This window comes from Stegastes partitus, unplaced genomic scaffold (assembly GCF_000690725.1).
Source record: "Stegastes partitus isolate 25-593 unplaced genomic scaffold, Stegastes_partitus-1.0.2 Scaffold617, whole genome shotgun sequence".
In the NCBI taxonomy this organism is placed as follows: Eukaryota; Metazoa; Chordata; class Actinopteri; family Pomacentridae; genus Stegastes; species Stegastes partitus.
The window spans coordinates 57,239-75,682 of NW_007578348.1; the positions used below are offsets into that span (position 1 = coordinate 57,239).

General features: G+C 38.9%; 1 protein-coding gene across 1 annotated transcript in view; it reads right to left on the reverse strand.

Moving 5' to 3' along the window:
• Positions 1–18,006, reverse strand: part of cdh22 (cadherin 22) — a 73,168-nt gene extending 55,162 nt beyond the window's left edge. Inside the window, exons 1-2 of the mRNA XM_008289463.1 lie at positions 17,776–18,006; positions 7,225–7,519 (exon numbers count right to left, since the gene is read on the reverse strand). Of these exons, the coding sequence (XP_008287685.1) occupies positions 7,225–7,519; positions 17,776–18,006 (526 nt within the window). The remainder of the gene's footprint in view (positions 1–7,224; positions 7,520–17,775) is intronic.
• Positions 18,007–18,444: the final 438 nt, after the last annotated feature.

Below are 18,444 nucleotides of genomic sequence, written 5' to 3' on the forward strand. Positions count from 1 at the left end.
CATCTCTGCCACTCAGAGGTCCTGAGGTCCTCTCTAATGGAACCACATCAATCACAGGATTAGCTCCGTGGAAACTTTTCACCCTGTTGTGATTTCGCCACTAAGAGCTACCCCTCCTAGCCACATTTCCACCCGACCTTTGAGTGGAAGGGGAAGATTGCTGGCTCAGTGACTAAATGGTTTCATACCCAACAAACTGTTCCAGTTTGTCAGTCTGCTCACATTGAAAAAAAAATACAAGAAAAAAAATATAACAGAGTGACAGATGTCTTAGTATGCATGTTGTAACACGGTGTAATACTGATTTCAAATTGGAAAAAGCCTGTCTTTATTACTTTAATATTAGCTGGGCGTGTGAGGCATAAGCATTAGCTTGGGGTGCCACTGCCAATTATTTCTCTGCAGCATATGTGCTACATCTAAAAGCTCCATCTATCCACTGGACAACTGTAGCAGGTATATAACTATTTGGCTACGTAGCATTGTCGAAGATTGGCAGCAGACCAGTTCAACATTACTTCAGCCTCTGGATTTTAACATTTTGATGCCGAGCTCAAAGCTACATAAATATTTAAACAATTACAATGGCTGGGGAACGCGAGAGGAAAAGAGATGTAGTAAACTCCAAAATTAATGATGAAGTTTTCAGAAACATAAACATTATGCCAAAATGTCATCCTTTGTAAGCCATCTGGTACTTACATAAAAGCACCATGTAAAAGCTTATATAGAAAGCAAAAATTACTGTCCAAAATCTTATTAATCTTAATCCATCCAATAATGATATAGAAGAGAAATATTTTCTTACCTCTCTTTAGTTATATTTAGCCCACTTATTATAACAGTTTAAAAGGGATGTCCATTAAATTTCTATATACAGTAACATACACACACTGAATTTAAAGATGTGGCTATTAATTAGTTCCCAAGAAAAGATACTAATATTCAATATTATCTTTATTATACAAATATTTTAGTGCAGTCTCCAGCACCATTTTAAAGCCGCATCTCATCCCTCTCAATCACTTGTCAAATATCGCCAAGTCTTGCTGGCCAAGGCTAAATAATTGGAGCACATCAGTGGAGGTAGTGCACCATAGGAAACCCAGAACTAACCATGAACAAACAAAATAAACTTTAACTAAGTCACACAAATAAGAAAACTAAATTTCTAACAGATGTGAAATAATCTGATTTGAAACTTTTACACAGTGACAGGTTTGAAAATGCATGGCCAAATGAATTATACAAAAACAAAGAGTGGGTATTGTGATTAAAAAATCAGCAGTGAAATCCACAAAGTCTCTCTCAAAAACAAGCTACGATTTTTAAAAGTTCTAGACCAACTTATAGAAGACAAAACTGCAGATTTATTGTTTTAAGTCAACATACCCAAATTAAAAAAACATGCAACATGAACTCTCAACTGCACAGCAATACTAGAATATGATTTCTTCTCTATGGTGTCAAAACAAGCAATTCTTGAGCATTGCAGCTTTGCTTTTTACTGTACGAATTCAACAAAAGTCTACACTGATTCCCCAAAAAGAAATAGCCTGCCTTGCATCTGCTTATAAATACCGAGCTTTACTGACAATGACAATAAAGAAATATGACTTATTTGCATAAACTAGCTTTTAAAGCAAAATTTGCCCTCATACAAATAAAGCATTGCTCTTTCAACAAAACCCTTTTGTCATTACAACAAACCATCGGGTCAGATTTCACCAATCAAATGGCCTGTTCTTCACATTTACTGCTCATACTCTGCCAACAAATGACTGATATACCACCTTGTTCACACCCTTATGTAACATGATGCAAGTACTCACAGTAACACTTCTTTGCTCACACGGTAACACATGCAACACTAAACACACAGTAGTTATCCTGTCACCACATCTGATGAAATTCACACCCTCTACACTTTGGCTGTAAAGTTGTTTGACATTTAGGGAAATACACTTACGTACCACAAAATGACAATGATTAGTGTCTGAAATCTGCATTTACTGCTCACAGTTGTATACCATTATATGAGGAGAAATGAATGAGTGAAGGGGTAATTTCGGACAAAGCCCAGGAAATTGCTTACCCAGCTATTAAACAGCTCCAGTATGGGCAGTTCAACGCCACATCATTTAACATAACGGTTTTTGTATGTATTAAACAAATGAGAAAGCCATGTGCTATTCAGTAGAGTGCAGGTTGGCAGTTTTTACATTTTTTTTAATCACTTCACAGAGTCAAGCTTGCTGTTTCCCACTGTTTCCTCATCATGGTGAGCTGAGCTACTCAGCTGCCAGCTTTAGCTTAAAATTTTATGTACAAACATGACAGCGATTTTGGCTCATCTGACCAATGTTACATATCAAATCACTGTAGCAGTCTATAAAAATGGTCTATAAATTCTCTTATAAGTTAGCTTTTGTGTTATCAAAACAACAAAACAAAATCCAAAACCTCCCAATATTTGAGATGATCATATCTGCTTCTTGTTTTTGTATCTTAACCCATTATGTAGCTTTAAGTACATTCAGTGAATGTTGTTGGGACCTTCAGCCTGACACAGGGCTTTTTGCCAGAGATGAATTAGATGTAATTCATAATGGAGGGATGGGTGTTTTAAATGGACAGACGTGTACCTTTAACATTACCTTGCAAATGGACAGGAGGCAACATTAGCTTTTAACATTGAAGGTGATTTACATTAATGATGGGTCCATTTTTTATTCAGAAAATGCAGAGGAGGGTGAGCCATAAAGAGAAAGATGACCTGTTGGGTTGTAAGTGAGCATCCATTAATCAAATAGGCCTGTAATGGACAGTTTTTGATTCCACAATATCGTGCATCTTTATCTCCTTTAGGCCTTAACAGCAAACCAAATCATGAAATAAATGAAAACTACTAATACAAGGCAACTAAAACTGCATTATGCTCATATCAGAAAAAACTGTTTTGCTTTTATTTTCCACATGTAAGCTATGTACACATATGCATAAGTGCGGCTCACCTATTGAATAGTGTGAACAAAAGCAAGAGACAGCTTCGGAGCACATAGCCATACCAAAACTTGCTGTTTGAACAGTTCAAATGCTCAAGCCACTTCTCGAGCAAGCTTGAAGAAAATCATATATTTGCTTTTTTTATGTATACAATGCTGGGCATTATGGGACTGCATTACTGTAAAAGTGAAGAAATGTGTGAAACTGTGCAACATTCCTTCTGAATGGGGTTCAATATTTTCAGAAGGGCAAGAGCAATTCAGCCCCCTGCAATTACAGTCACGGGCTAATATTGGTGAGCAATTACCGCTGTTTGAGCTAAGTTTTAAAAGAAACTGTTCAATACTTCTGGTCCTTGTGCATCTGTCACATAGAGATGCAGCAGAAAAAGACAATGAATTCCCTGTTGTTAGTGCTTAGCACCAGCAAAGGGAGGAAGGTAAACAAAAGGCAGATGGAGGATTCACTGCTCCAAAACACCACCATATGAGTAAAATATATGCATCTCTTTACAAAGACAAATGTGTTTCTGCAACTGAACAACAGCCATACCCATCCATTCTCTCAACCTGCTGATGGTGTGTGCGCTGGGAGTGAGGTACGGGAACAACAGGGCAGGTGGCCAGTTGAATGTGCAAAGGCTACTGGGAGAACATGCAAATGAAGTCCCCAGTTGACTTTGCTCAAGTTTGAACCAAGAACCTTGCCAACCACCGACCCACTGGGCAATTCCTAACAGTGTGCAATGTGGTGAAAAAGTACACGAGTGCATGAAAACAATCAAAGTTACACACTGTTCAGATGAATCAAAAAGATGAATTCACTGAACCGAACGTTGGTTCATTTTTCAAAATATTGTTTCATTTGCTCAAAAATACTAGCGATACATATACCTTCCTGTGGTTGATTAACAGTTGGCCAGCAAACTGTTATTTGTCATTGAAGCTCTTTACCTACAAGCCTCAGAGTTTTCCAACTAAACTACATGTTACGACTTTGAAATCTTCAGAGCTATAAAATAGAAAATGAATGTATATTTGGCCTACAATTAATAAAAGTAAGAACTGAGCTACATCTTTTGGTCAGCTCCATGTTTCTTTTTGGTTGTGTTACGATGTCCTCTAGCTAGACACTGTATTAAATCCATCCTTCACACTCTTTATCATCACAAGTCAGAGGACACAGCAACCTCCTACAGAGCGACTCCATATTCCCTCTTCTATCCCGACATAAAGACATGCATGGTTCTCAAAGCAACATTCAATCACCCATGCACTACAAATTTGATTTAAGACAGCAATTTCATTAGCTACACATTTTTCACAGGACAACACAGAGCTCGGGCCCCACACTTCATCATCAACTTTGCCACTTCTATTATTTGTCCTATCTTCTCCTGAACCGACCCTGAAAAACAAACTACATGAGGGGAGGGAATGCCCTTTTTGGGTAAAATAAAAAAAAAAAATGCTGAACAGGCTGACAGAGAGACAGACAGGGAGACCGGAAGCCTCTACAAAAAAAAACAGAAAAAACAGAAAAAAAGGGAGAGGCAGGATCAGAGGCTGTAAGGCTATGACAAAGACGGGCACTGGGAGACATGACAGGGGTGATAAGTAAAGATGAATATGCCCGAGGCAGCTGACTACTGATTGCTTTCTTACTATTATGGCCTCACGTGTTCCGAGGCGATTTGCCACTATGGTTGGCCATAAAACAGCACAGTGAGCATATTACTGGTGTGGCTAATGCTTGCAACCTGCTTTCATCACGGCATAAAACGCAACCCTGCCTCACATTACAGGGGCTGTGTCCAAGTTACATAAAAAGTGCTGATTCTAACCAGGTTTTGAGTATATACTGGCGTCATGCAAGAAAAAGACAAAATCAAGTATACAGGAGACATCAGCATGCTTTTAAAATCCCCATAAGTCATCAAGCTAGAAGTGATCTAGCAATGCACAAAAGACAGAGAAGCTCACAGCTGGAGTAAATTAAAACAAATTATATATGGTGTTGAGACAGCTCGAGGGAAACATTGACAAATGAACAAAGTAATTATAACATCTTTGGGGAGGGGATAAAACATTATTTTTAAGAAAAGACTTTTATTTGCATATTTTTGCTCTTAACAAATCAAAAGTAAAGACTAGAACCAGCTTGCTATGCATCTTTTTCATAATTTCTAACCCACCCTGTCTGTAGCACTCAGCCCCATCATCATTTTTTCTCAATGATGACCTTTTAAAACAGGTCACAAAATTATAGGTTCATTTTTAAAGAAGTACTTTTAAATCCCAACAGCCACTAACATTGCTCAAACATACATTTGTTGGGGGTTATTTTAAACCACAACTTATTACACATTCGTTGTTTTGCTGAGTATTCATAGTCACAGGATGAGGAGTTAATCCAAAATAAACAGCACTGCCATGTTGATTGTAATTACAGAACACGTCAGCCATTGTTGGGATATGGCTCACTACAACAGTGGAGATCTACAGCAAAGACAAATAAGCTACCTCAGGCTTGGGTTGCAGAGGAAATACTTGTTCGGGCTAATTTGCTTACAGAAAGAGACTCATACAATATGGCCAGCCTCATACTTGGATATTAAATTAAATTAGTGATATGGTGATACATTTCACATATATCTTCAAAGGAGGGTATTTTGAAGCCTGGTGAATGACATGTTGCATCAAGCTGCTCCGTCTGGCACCTTGTTTTTTATTTATTTATTTTCCCCTTTTCACTCCTTTCAGTTATTGTCATTGTGCTTGTGACCTTATCACTGACATGCCAGAAAAATACTGCTGGTGTTAGCTGATGTTCAACAGGAGAACAGCGGAAAGAAAAAGAAACAGGGCCGGAGAACGCTTGACTAAGCAGTAGATGTTACCTCATTAGGGGCAGTGCTCCACAACGATGTTTAAAACATGAACTCCACACTCATTTAGTGTGTAATTTGACTGAGGCGCGACAGGGTCGAACAAGGGGTAGCGGGCGAAGTGAAAGGGTCATGATCATTAAGATTACATTAACTAACATTAACTAAGCATGGCTTCGATGACACCCTCTCTCTCTCCTTCTTGAGGAGATAATACCTCTCTCGCCTCCCAAGGTTTTGCATCGTTTTCTAAAACTCTTTATCTCTCTCCTGCTGTCGCCACCTTTCACTTGCTCTCTCTCGCTCCCTCACTCACACACAAGCCCCATTCAGTTTTAGAGAGCACTGTAGGCAGAAATGCCCATGGTTTGGATCATGCTGAGGAAGCAGGAATTAATTCCAATCAGGCTCGAATAGGGAAGAGCCATTCCATTTTGCACCACTCCTGGAGTCACTCAAACAAGGAGCAACCACCCAACCCCCCCAACCTGTGCTGCATATGCATGAACACACACGCAAACACGGGCATCGCACACAACACCCTGAGCCACACATGGTATTGTGATATTACTTGGCAGCCAAACAGAATTTTGTTTATTAAACATCAGCTGTGTCTTTGACATTAATACCATGCTAATGAAGCCCCTGACACCCTCATTCACCTGTCTTTTCCATTTCACTGAGAATTTTAAGCAGCAATGGGGTGCCGCTAATACTGTTGCTCACAATAAAAACATGTTTGTCAAGATTAAAAGCATTGTGGTGTCATTGTCAAAAGCCTCGCTGGAAATGCGGTGTACCCTCGTTATTATCTACTCCTCTGAAGCACCTCTCCTATTCTCCTCTTTCCTCTCATTCTGCCTTCATCAATTGCCCCAAAACTGTGTGTCACAGCACAGCCACAAGGCTCATCTGGGAACAATGCAATTTGTTTGCATCTGCTGTCTTTAAATGCCTGCATCGCCTTCTTAATTTTCCATCTCATTCCTACCAACAGGTTATAGCTTCACATCACTATACTATCCGCAGTGAATTCATGACTCCAAATCTATTTTCATCTAACACCTCGATGAAATATGTGAGCGTTTTCATGTGTCCATCACTGCTGTGGGGGAATAATTTATCATTTTGCTCTTCTTGGCACTTTCTAGCTTCCCTTGAGCCCTGGACAAAGTATTATGTGATAGACCTTACTTATGCATCATGGAAATAGCTGTAATATAACTGGTAATTCCATACAGTATAGGCACCTTTGGGGCATCCTGAGTTCAAAGACTCAAACAGTGACCCAGATGGTCCTTTTCTGGCTTTATAACATGTTCACAGCTTACCTATTGGTGACAGCTCTGCCACACTGCCGATATAGGGACCTTCCAAGAACTTGGGCTCGCTGTCGTTGATGTCCTGGACTTTGATGACAAACTCTGACTCTGGTTCGAGTGGGTCATTGGAGAGGCGGTCCCGGGCCTGAGCTCGAAGAGTGTAAAAAGCCTTCTCTTCTCGGTCCAGTCTCTCTGTGGCGTGTATGTCTCCTGTAAGCTCATCGATGATGAAGATGGAACCCGCTCCTTCTCCGGAGATAGTGTATTTGATGTTGCCCTCACCTTCGTCAGAGTCTGTATGGATCTGTAAATGGATGCAGAGTAAATGGGAGGACAGTGAGTTTAACACCATGGCAACCCAGTCTCCCTACAACATCTGCTTGTAGTAACAAAAACATCATTACATGTTTTGTGGCTATGTTTAAGTATTCATAGGTAAAGGTTTAGGAAATGTACCAAAGATGTTGCTTAGACACTGAAAAAGTCAGCAGTTACTTAAAGCACAAAAAATATATATAAATAAAATAAACATGCTTTCTTTTCCAACATGTAAATGAAACATGACGTCTCTCTCACCAAACACTAAGTGTAAGGTTCTGAGATAAAAAACAGAACTTATTGTCTTTAATATAATCAACTCAGTATTTTCCTTTTATCAGACATTGCTTAATAAGTGTTGCAGCAGTTTATTCAACTGAAAATTAGGTATTTTTATTCTGTTTAACAGCAGGCTAGTACAAATCTTTGTTCACTTTTATTTTGACAAAGACTCTGAACCCCAGATGACAACAGCCGCTAGCTTTGGCTGGGAAGGGTCAAAGTCCTCGACTAGGAGCCAAAGTAAAGAGGGATCAAGGCCAATCAAGTTCAATGCCAAAACTGTCTTTGCATCAACGACAGGGATTAAAGCCCTTGTTTGGCCACTTATTATTATCACATGGCTGACATCCTGCACACGGGTCACGTAATGACACCTCAGACTACTAAAGGTTGTTGAAAGTTTAGAAAAATAAATTTAAAAAAAAATCTGAAGTGAACCTCTAAGTTGAGACTATTGCATATGTCACACATTTTGCAGGTGATTTTCTATGTGGTTTCTACCTCTGTGAATACTGATGGTTTGTGTAATTGATGATTCTCAAAAAAAATGACATTCATCCATCAATCGTGACCAAAAGAAATTAGTATATTTCCTCCATCCAATCCCTTATCTTATTCCCCAATAGCAAATGCAGTTTAAGGCCTTCTTCCACAGCTCCCTATAGATCAGCCATCATCGTTGTGTTGAAGAAAAAAGAAAGGGAAAAAAAAGACACCACAGTTTTAGTAATGATTTACACCTTTTCTGCACATTGTGCCCTTCACAGGATGTGACGCCCAAATTAGGAGATCAAAGTCATTTCAAAGATTGTTAAAGGTAGAGACATAGAGGTGCTGGGGCTGAAAAGTGAACTTAAAAGAGCCCTTATAAATCAGAGCTATAGTTCCCCCTAATGTGATTAGAAGACATTCCAGAGGTAGGAGCAGCATCGGTCCCTCATCCCAACCTCCCCTTTGGCTCTTTAGTGAGCACTAGACCTGCTCTCTCACTCTCTCTACTGCTCACCTACTATCTGAAATTATAATTCAGAGCTGTCTATGTAGTGTAACTGTGGTTCAATCTACTGAACAGACCAGGGGAGAGGGGAAATCGCCCTGGCCTCCCTGGTTAATATTTTATAAAGGCTTAATTAAATACAGGCTTCTATCACCCTTGCGGGGATTTTCATTAAGTATTTGTCGTAAAACCACAGAATAATGCAAGCCTGTGCCTTGATATTGCTTCCCTCATCCATTTTCTCCTCCCTTTTTATCTATCTGTTTTTGCCTTTTCTCACCATTCTGAATCATCCTGAAGACAAATACATGAACAGTCAGAGAAAATATACTGCCAGATACTATGGTGGTATCAATATTTCAGTTACAATAATAATAAAAAAAAAAAAGTTTCATTGGTCCAGACTGTGAGAGTTATCCAATAAAAGTGAGCGTACTCCTTTACCACTGGATATGTTTCCCCCAGACACCCTCTCTTCTCTGTATTTCAAAATTAGGTTCTGCAGACAAGTCTGTGTGTGTCAAATGTTGTCATCATGTGTTAATTCAATTGCACAAATGCTGGCACCATGCATGCAAGCTCCTACCTACTGTACACGTGCACAGCAAGCCAGACACACCTACCTACTGTGCATACTTGCACACACACACATACACACATAGTGAGTTCATCATTCTGCTGGGATGATGCTATTTCTCCCCCCTTAGGCTAGCTATACCCATCCTTCTGTCAGTCTATCCTCACTGGAGTGATTCAAGTTGGCAGCTTGAAAAACACACACACTACGCTCAGCTAAGTTGTTCTGTGCAAACTAAAGGTCAGAGCCAGGACGTCACTCGCTTAGCAAAAAATAACCAGGAGTGTAAATGTGCCAGAAAAAAAGAAAGGGAAAAAAAAAACCTACAAAAGAAGATGGAGAAAATACAAATTCTCCACTACTGCTGAGAATAACCAAAAACCCACAATTTAAATGGTGAAATCTATGTTTTAGCTTTCTGAACGATTAACATATTAGATTACACAGAGGTGTGATAAATATAAGTGAGGTAAAATGTAGATTTACCCGTTTTGGGCTTGGTATCTAAGATTTTCATTGGTCATGTCAGTATAACTAGGAAGGGTAATAAGCAGCAAAAGCATACACCTTAAGCCTACATAAACATCATATGATTCAAATCAATAGTCTGGCTTTTCACAGGAATCTAATTATAGATTTTGTAGTTTTCTCATAGATGGAGAACAGTAACTGTGGTTAGCTTGACTTCACCCACTAAAACAAGAATCTAGAACTGACCCATTTTCACAGCAGGAAGAAAGTATCAAAATGGCCACAGGAGTTCAGAAAACCTCTCCAGTATCACAGTTTACTTTGTTACTCAGTTAGGACACAACTAACACAACTATGAGTGTTTGGGACGTACTGAGCATATGGTTAGACAGCAGAGGAGAGGATTATACTGCAGGAAATGTTGGATTTGCAGTCTGAGAATCCTCTATGGACACTGTGATACTTTCTTCCCCACAGTGAACATGGGTCAACATAGGAATCCATTGTTCGAGTTTGAATTCAAGTTGACCACTGCTGCTACTTGAGATCTTTGAGAAAACTATTTTGCTTCCTATATACACCTTTCAAGGCAGCAAGAAGGAAGTTTTTACTTATGATTATGGTTCCATTAATGTGGATACAATGCATTACATGTAAAGGTAGGAGCGCAAGTCTTATAAAAAAAAGATGAGGGAGTGTTTAGTTCCTATTGGTCAGTGCAGAACAGGTCCTTAATATATAAGAAACACTGTGTGCCAGGTACAGCACAGATGCATTGCTTATATTAGTTGGACAACTGAAGTGTGGCATTAACCAACACATTTTAAGTAAGCTTTGGGTCTGCTAACTTCATCTGTCATTATGCCAACTCAGGGGTTTTCAAACATCCCCCGGGGGGATGCGGGGCAGTTGCAGGAGAGTCGAGGAGGGAGTGATGTGAGGGGAAAAAACACACGGTGCATACCGATGTTCTAAAAACAATACGTCTGGCACGACTCATAGCTGAGGGATGTAATTAAGGTATAGACTAAAACCCCTGGTGCCCAATTTGCTAAAAAATCATCCTCCTCTGAGTTTCCACTCAGTCAAATCTTAACACACAGAGATGATAAACATATTTTTAGATTCATTCTGACTTACACTTTCTGACAATTTTATTATCCCCCTTGAAATCCTAGAAAAAAGATGATACTATCCTGGGCATTATTAATACTCAGTTTTCGTACACTTCACTATCAAAGAAACAGGTACTCATGGCTAATGCGGTACATTTTATATCGTGCTAATTTACTAGAATGTAAACGAATATATGCAAAAAGAATCCTAACATAATTAACTGTATCTGTGGCAACATTCTTTCATACTTCCTGTTTATATCTCCCAAAACATTATTGGGACAGTGTCATAAGTTCCAAAACTTAAAGCATGATCATCTATTAAATGAGTGAATTAGACCCAAAAATGATAGAAGTGAAAAAATGTAATTACAATAAGAAATGATTATACTGTACCGTCTATAGTTATTGTACAAAAAGAACATTTTCGCAAAAAAAAACAATACATTTGCCCTCATCAAAGGATGATCACAGCAACCAATGACTTTTCATGGATATAAGACACAGGAATACAACAGTGAACTGATAAATGATCTGAGCTTACCCCTTGAAACTAACTGAAAAGTGTGAATTTGTCACTGCAGCTTAACAGTTTCTATGATTCAGTTCCTGGCTTTAAGTTAAACTTGCAAGTAATAATCAGCCTTGCCTTAGGGTTTACAGTGCAGGGCTGTAGGGTGACTCAGGGGAGAGTAAGGTTGTTGATGCCCTGTCAGAATCACCTTTGGGTCATAACAAAGTGTCTAACTGTCACTAAAGGCTAACCTACTGAAGGCGATGACATATGACTCACATGCAGTGACGGGAAGTTTCTTTCCTTGGCAGTCAGCTTTTTGTTGAGTTTTACATTAAGTATGTGAAAGCACAAAGTCAGATTAAATAAATGTATATAGTGGTTAATGATAATTTAGTATTGAAAAAGCACTAGTTTTTGAAATACAGAATAGAACAGAGCAAAATAGAACAGAACAGAATAGAATAGCGAGACATTTGAGGAGCAGGATTTTACATTTGCAGTGGAGATAGCAGAATGTGGGCTGCCCTGGATCTTTAGTTTATTGAGGGTTTCAAAGTGGGAGCAAATTGGCTGTCTTATATTTAAGTCTGTGTAATCAGGAGTAGGCCTGCCACATTTCAGTGCAACTTGTCAAGCTCTCTGATCTTAACAGCTTCAAAGTGTTAACAAGGTGACTGTATCAGAGACAGCCTAGGTAGAGACAGCTATGGGGAAGGAAGGGTAGAGACCATGGGAGACAGAGGCAAAGCCAGAGATGAGAAGAGAGAGTAAATGGCTGCACAGCGGATGGAGAGAGAGAAAAAGAGAGAAAAGTCAGAGGAAGAAATTAAAATGATGGTGGGGTGGTGGTTCTGAATGGTGCAGAATGGGAAGCAGAGCTGTAAAAGCTTAGACACAAGTTATATGGCGGCACCCTGACATAGAAAAGACTGTCCGGATACGGTAATAACATTGTTTGCAATGTTATTTTAAAATGATCTCAAAGCAGAGTAAACAAAAGGCTTTCTTGTTCTCCAAAACAGAATGTGGCTTGGATCATTAAGACGTGGAAAATTGCCTTAACAGGCATTGTCGATAGACTTTTCTGTTGTCTCATTGACTGTATCCATTCAAACACTTTCCCTCTAATTCAAGCTTACACACAGCATTACCATTGTTCCACCCAAGATTGCGCTGGTATCATATAATATACATCTTTACAAACTCTATAGTAAACCAGAAAAATATGTAACACATAAAAAACTTCAACAACATTCTCACACTTCACCTGTTAATGACTTCAGAATGCAACGGCTGATTACTTCATTTCTCAACTCAGTGAGGATTATGTTGTATGTCCACCAAACCTGCTGCAGCCTAAATCGGAGCCACAGAATATGGCACATCATAAATCAAACTGATATACTTCAAAAAGATGTGGACATTTTAGTGAACAAAAGAGAGTCCAAGAAAAAAACAAAAGCATCCACCTGTTTCATTTGGCTTGGAGAGTTTAATCTGGACAAAGAAGCACTTGGACATGGACCGTACAAGCTCGCTATCACTGTTCACGTTGAGATAGAAGAAGGGAATCTATGCCAGATACAGGCATGAAGATCAGAGAGCTTAGAAAATATTTTTTTTAAATAAAAAAAACCTCTGAAACTGTACAAAATGCTTGAACTATGCTGTTTTTGAAGCAGGAATTTAAAAGCATGTGCACATGCTCCTCACGTAACCCAATACACATACATACACGCTCACAATGGATTTATTTCTGACAGCCTTTGTCAAAATAGAGCAGAAAGAAACATGACAGAACAGAAGAAGGATGTCAGGGTTTTTTTTTTTGTGCCTCTTTTACTTCCTTTAACAACAGCTATTTAAGATTATCTGTGCTCATCAGCAATTCTGTCTTCTACAAAAAAAGGAGAGAAAAAAAGACTTCCCGTGTGTCCCCTTTTCCCTTCTTTTTATCACAGCAAATTTTTTGAAAAGCAGTCGACATCATTAAAATCCACAAGTATTCATTATCTGAGTGTACTGATCAAATCTGCCAGATTAATGTCATGGGAGTGACCATTTTATTGGTGAATTTGATTTCAGTGGCAGCCACTGAGCGACACGGAGCAAACTTGCCAAGTTTGCTGAGTTGGGGTAAAGTAATATGCAAAAATAGGCTTGTTGCAATTACCCTGCAACCGGGCGCACTGCTTGGCTTTAATCCTCCATTGCTCAAATGAAAGTGTTGATACCAAAAATCCAGCAGAGTTCATCTGTGTGTGAGTGTGGGAGCGTGGGTTACACACAGATGTTCACATCCTCACTCACAGGCACCACTAATGGCACTGATAGTACCGGACACTGCCCTAGTACCACAAAGTGCAATAACTTTAGATAATTTTATTAATAAAATCATCTCTCTTCTCCCTCCTGCTGTGTCACTCCCTCAAGTTTCCTAAGCTCTTTTATATTAGTCCACTGCCTTCCCCTGGCATCCCGTCCTGTAATGAATCACGAGTCAATGTATGAAGTCTCCCTATGTAGCCTTCCCTCTCACTCCATTCCCTTTCCCATGTATCACTCAGTTTCATTCTGTCTATTTTTCTTGTCCCCCAGCAGACCGACTGTGCTGCCTGTTGGCCATGTTGTTGGTCTTGCCAGCAGGAATGCATCACAGTCACAACTGCAGACAAATAATGGTCAAAGGATAATTATTCTGTAACAGCGGGCCTGCTGCAGAGAACATCTCCATTCATTTGTAAGAATAGAGAGATCAATATATGTAGATGCAATATTAGCTGGTCAATTGCCATGTCTAAATGATTAGAAACAAGGGGATCACATGATTGATGTGTGTGACTCATTGCTGAGTCTCATTCTGTCTGCATTAATGTTCCGTCTTTTCATATCACGTCCTATGTAAAGCAATTGAATCGTACATGCTGTCCACTCTCATCAACTCACTGAGGTTCATTTGAGAAACAGCTGATGAATGGGATGTGAATGAGAAGACAGGGAAGGGAAAAATAAGGCGAAAATATTCCCAAACATACACATGGTGCTGAGATGATAGCAAACAGATTTGATTTGACATATACTCATTATCTATAATTACATTTAGAACAATAACATTCAATGATTACATTTCTGGTGTCAAGACATTGTCCTCAACATCAGCGAGAAGGGCACCACTGAGGCTGTCATCGCTGAGAAAGGCCACTTTAGGTAGCAGGAAGTCGGGGCAGGCGTGTGGTGGCACGAATGTTTACAGGAGCAGCCCCCTTATCGACCTTTTAAGCCTTTCTGTTTCTGATGCGGAGTAGGATCTGACAACTTTGACTGCGAAAGTCAAGTCCAAGTGCACCAAAACAACAACAAATAGCACATACTGGATGTAATTCCTGTTCTAGGATCACATAGGACATACAACAGTGGGGCTTTTACTATGTTAGCCTATCTGGTGAGTTTTATGTTGTCAATTGCAATACAAGAGATGAAAAGACTGCTTTTCTCTTTTAACCAACCAGTGTTATACATATATATACATACATACATACATATATATATATATATACACACACACACACATATACATAAAGGTTCAGGCTACCCTAAATGCAGTGGAAAACGGCATTTTTGTTACCAAACAGTTCCAGGATCTAAGGAACCACAAGAAGTACATCTTTGTTTCCATGGTTTCTGACATTGTATAAAATAGATGATAATGAATGGAGGAAAAAAATAAAATTTAAAAATAAAACAAAACAACAACAACAACAACTGTATCCTTTTTTCACAAATGAGAAATGCAATGGATGTAATTCCTGGATACAAAGAAGACACGCAGAGGTGGAAAAAGAGTCTGAAAGTTTCTGTAGCTATTACCTGCAGAGTGTTCAAGGGTAGTTATGTCTGGTTAAGTATGAAATCACAATGAAAGATTTAGAAGTCTACATCTTAATCATGCATTATTTTTATGCTGACAACAGCCCTGAAACAAGTTCAACAGGGACGTTCCTGCAGCAAGAACATATACAAAGGTTCACACTGCCCTCAAACAGCCCACAAGCTCCTGCAGTGGAAGACACCGTAATGACAGAAGTCCTAGACTCAGACCCTCTGGTAGTAAGGCAGGTGTGCTTGGTTGTTTTTAAAATAGGTACTAGTGAAGTTCCTTTGGCTTATTTACAAAACTCAACATTTGCTTAAAAAAGAAAATTTAAAAAAAAAAAAGAAGAAATAAATACTGTTTTTCATTGTTTGTTTTTCTTCAATGACTTTAGTCATCTTTTGAAAAAGTGATGCAAAGCTTTCTTAAGCTCATTCTGTATTAGTTAAGCAAACCTCCATAGGTGAAATAGCTAAATTATGTTACTGTTCCAATTACAACTGTTGACTCAGTGCTTATTGCCTTTTGTTTCTATTCATTTGCTTTCTTAACACCAAAAATTCTAAACCTAGATGCTGATGGGTTTGAGAATGCCAAAGCTAAATTGTCTTTGAAGAATGTAAAGTCCAAACTTTGTGCAGCTGTTTCACAGCAAAATGTTCAAGTGGTTCACCCTTGGTAAGCTTTTCATGTAAAGCATGAGCAGGAAGCTCTCCGTTTTTACCCAGTGGGCTACAGTTTTCAGAGAGAGTGGATCAGAGAACGATGAATCCTATCCTCACATGAAAACAATGGGATGTAGGAGTGAAAGAAAGCTCAAAACCACAGTGACTCCTACGGTTCACACAAGCTACATAACTCCTAATGGCTGAAGGTATACTCTTTAAAAGTGCCAGCTTCTGTTCAGGTGCATAAGGTCAAATAGGCAGCATGCCATGCTTTCCGCAGCAAAAGCATGCAACATAAGGTAAGAGATAAAAGTGACAGTATGTTGTAGGCAAATAAGTAATAGTAATATAAACATAACAGCACATTCAGAGCTTTATTTTGTATTAACGGCCAACGTCATTGCAGTAGAAACATTTTTGCCATTGTTTAGAGGTAATAGTGTTCCTTTCAGAGGTAGTTCTTTGCAAAAAAAAAAACAAAAAAAACTATTGGAACTTCACATTCTCAAACCCATAATGTCAAGGTTTTGACCTCGAGAGCTCTGTTATTTCATGCAGATGAAAAGCTGGCAGAAGCATAAAAGTCACTACAAAGCAATTACTGTTGATTACAAGTAACTTTTTTAGTGCTAATGTCTGTTCAGTGATTCAGTGGCTCCAAATAAACAAATTTTTGGCAACTATTTTCGCCAATTTGCATCTTTTTCCTACAGTGCAAATGCCAAGGTGCACAGAGTACGCTCTGTGGTTACTGAATAGAGGAGGCACATAATTAGACCATTCACAAATGCCTGAAGCAAAACCAGAATCCTGATTCTAGATACTTTTACTACTGTAATATGTGCACATATATGCAAAAGTTTGACCGTTATTGGACATACAAAAAGGCAACACCTGCAGCTGGCAGACATTAAAAGGATCCTTTAGTCACATGCTCATAAACTATTACTTCATATTTCATGAACTGAAAATGAATAAAGGTAATCCTCAGAATTGTAGCATGTGCAAAAATGTGGGTATCACTCTATTGCGAAACACTGGGACCTTCATAAACTCATTAGGCCAGAACTTACTCTGGCTTTTCTTTAGGCTTTGTAAGGCAAGGTAACGAATTGTGAGCTGATGGCAACTTTGGAGCAGCAAGGATTGCATTTACTTATTTTGGTGTTGCAAATCATCAAATATATATATATACCGTAAGAGTATATACAACATATTATGTAACACTTGGACAACTAAAATACAAGCAGCAGAGGATAATAATGAAAACTCCTAAACTAACTTGTGTGTGTCAAGACATATTAAACTCCTCAAATAGTAAAATCATGTGTAAATGCATGTCTGCCCTTTAAAGTCTGTTTGAGTTGCTGTATATGTATATTTAGGTGCTATATTCACTCTGCTCCTCAAAGACAGAACAGTATTGGCTTTAGAGGAACTGATCTGGGCTGCTCATCATAAACATATCTGCCTCTACATGGAGTTGATGTGATTGGGGAAACCTCTTACCAACAATGTATTCATCCAGACATCAGCATGCATACACTTGTACTAATTTTACTACAACGTGGAAATTTGTTCTACAAAGTCCCTTTGAATATTGTACATAGCAACAGTCTTGTATTTAACTTAACTGAATATTAACTATATCCCCAGGCCGTCTTACTTTAATGCTTTTTTTTCTTTTTTTTTTACATTCGAGGAATTAAAATGTATTCAGAAAGTTCTTATAGTAATGTCTTACCTTTCCTACATATAGTGGCTCTGTGCCCGTATACTCCTCCACCACAAAGAACTGGTTCCACACCCATCCTCTCTTAACTCGTTCCAGTGATGAGGGTCCTTGTTCTTGTTTTTTCTCTCCTGAGGTTGTACCACTAGTCCTTGAGGCGTCACACCACGTCAAGCTACAGCAGCTAAGAAGACCCAGTGCTGCCACTAGTGTCCAAGCTCCTGCTGTCCAAAAAGGAGCCATTTTGATAAGAAAAATAAGATGAGGGAAAAAAAAAAAGAAAAAAAGAAGGAAATGCTGCCCACGTCTACATGTATTATAAAAGCTACATGCAGACAGGAAGAGATTTTCAGTTGTAGTTTTATACCAAATACAACTCCAGCAGGGCAAACTTAAAAGGTCTTTGTGAAAGAACTTGAAAGTTAATCCATGGGATCAGAAATCAATCTGAAGTTATCTGCTGAATACAAGGCAAGTCATGGAGCACATTGGATTTGTACCACCTGAAGAGTACCTGCTTGTATTGCAACATGGTCAGTCATTCTGATTCTTCATACCATTTCCGCCACCTTATAGACTTGCGGATTTTTGTTGTCAAAGTACGAGTGAAAGCGGTGAAACAAACTGATGATAGAAAATGTCTTTGAAGGTTTTTGAAGGCAACAAAAACAACAGATTTTA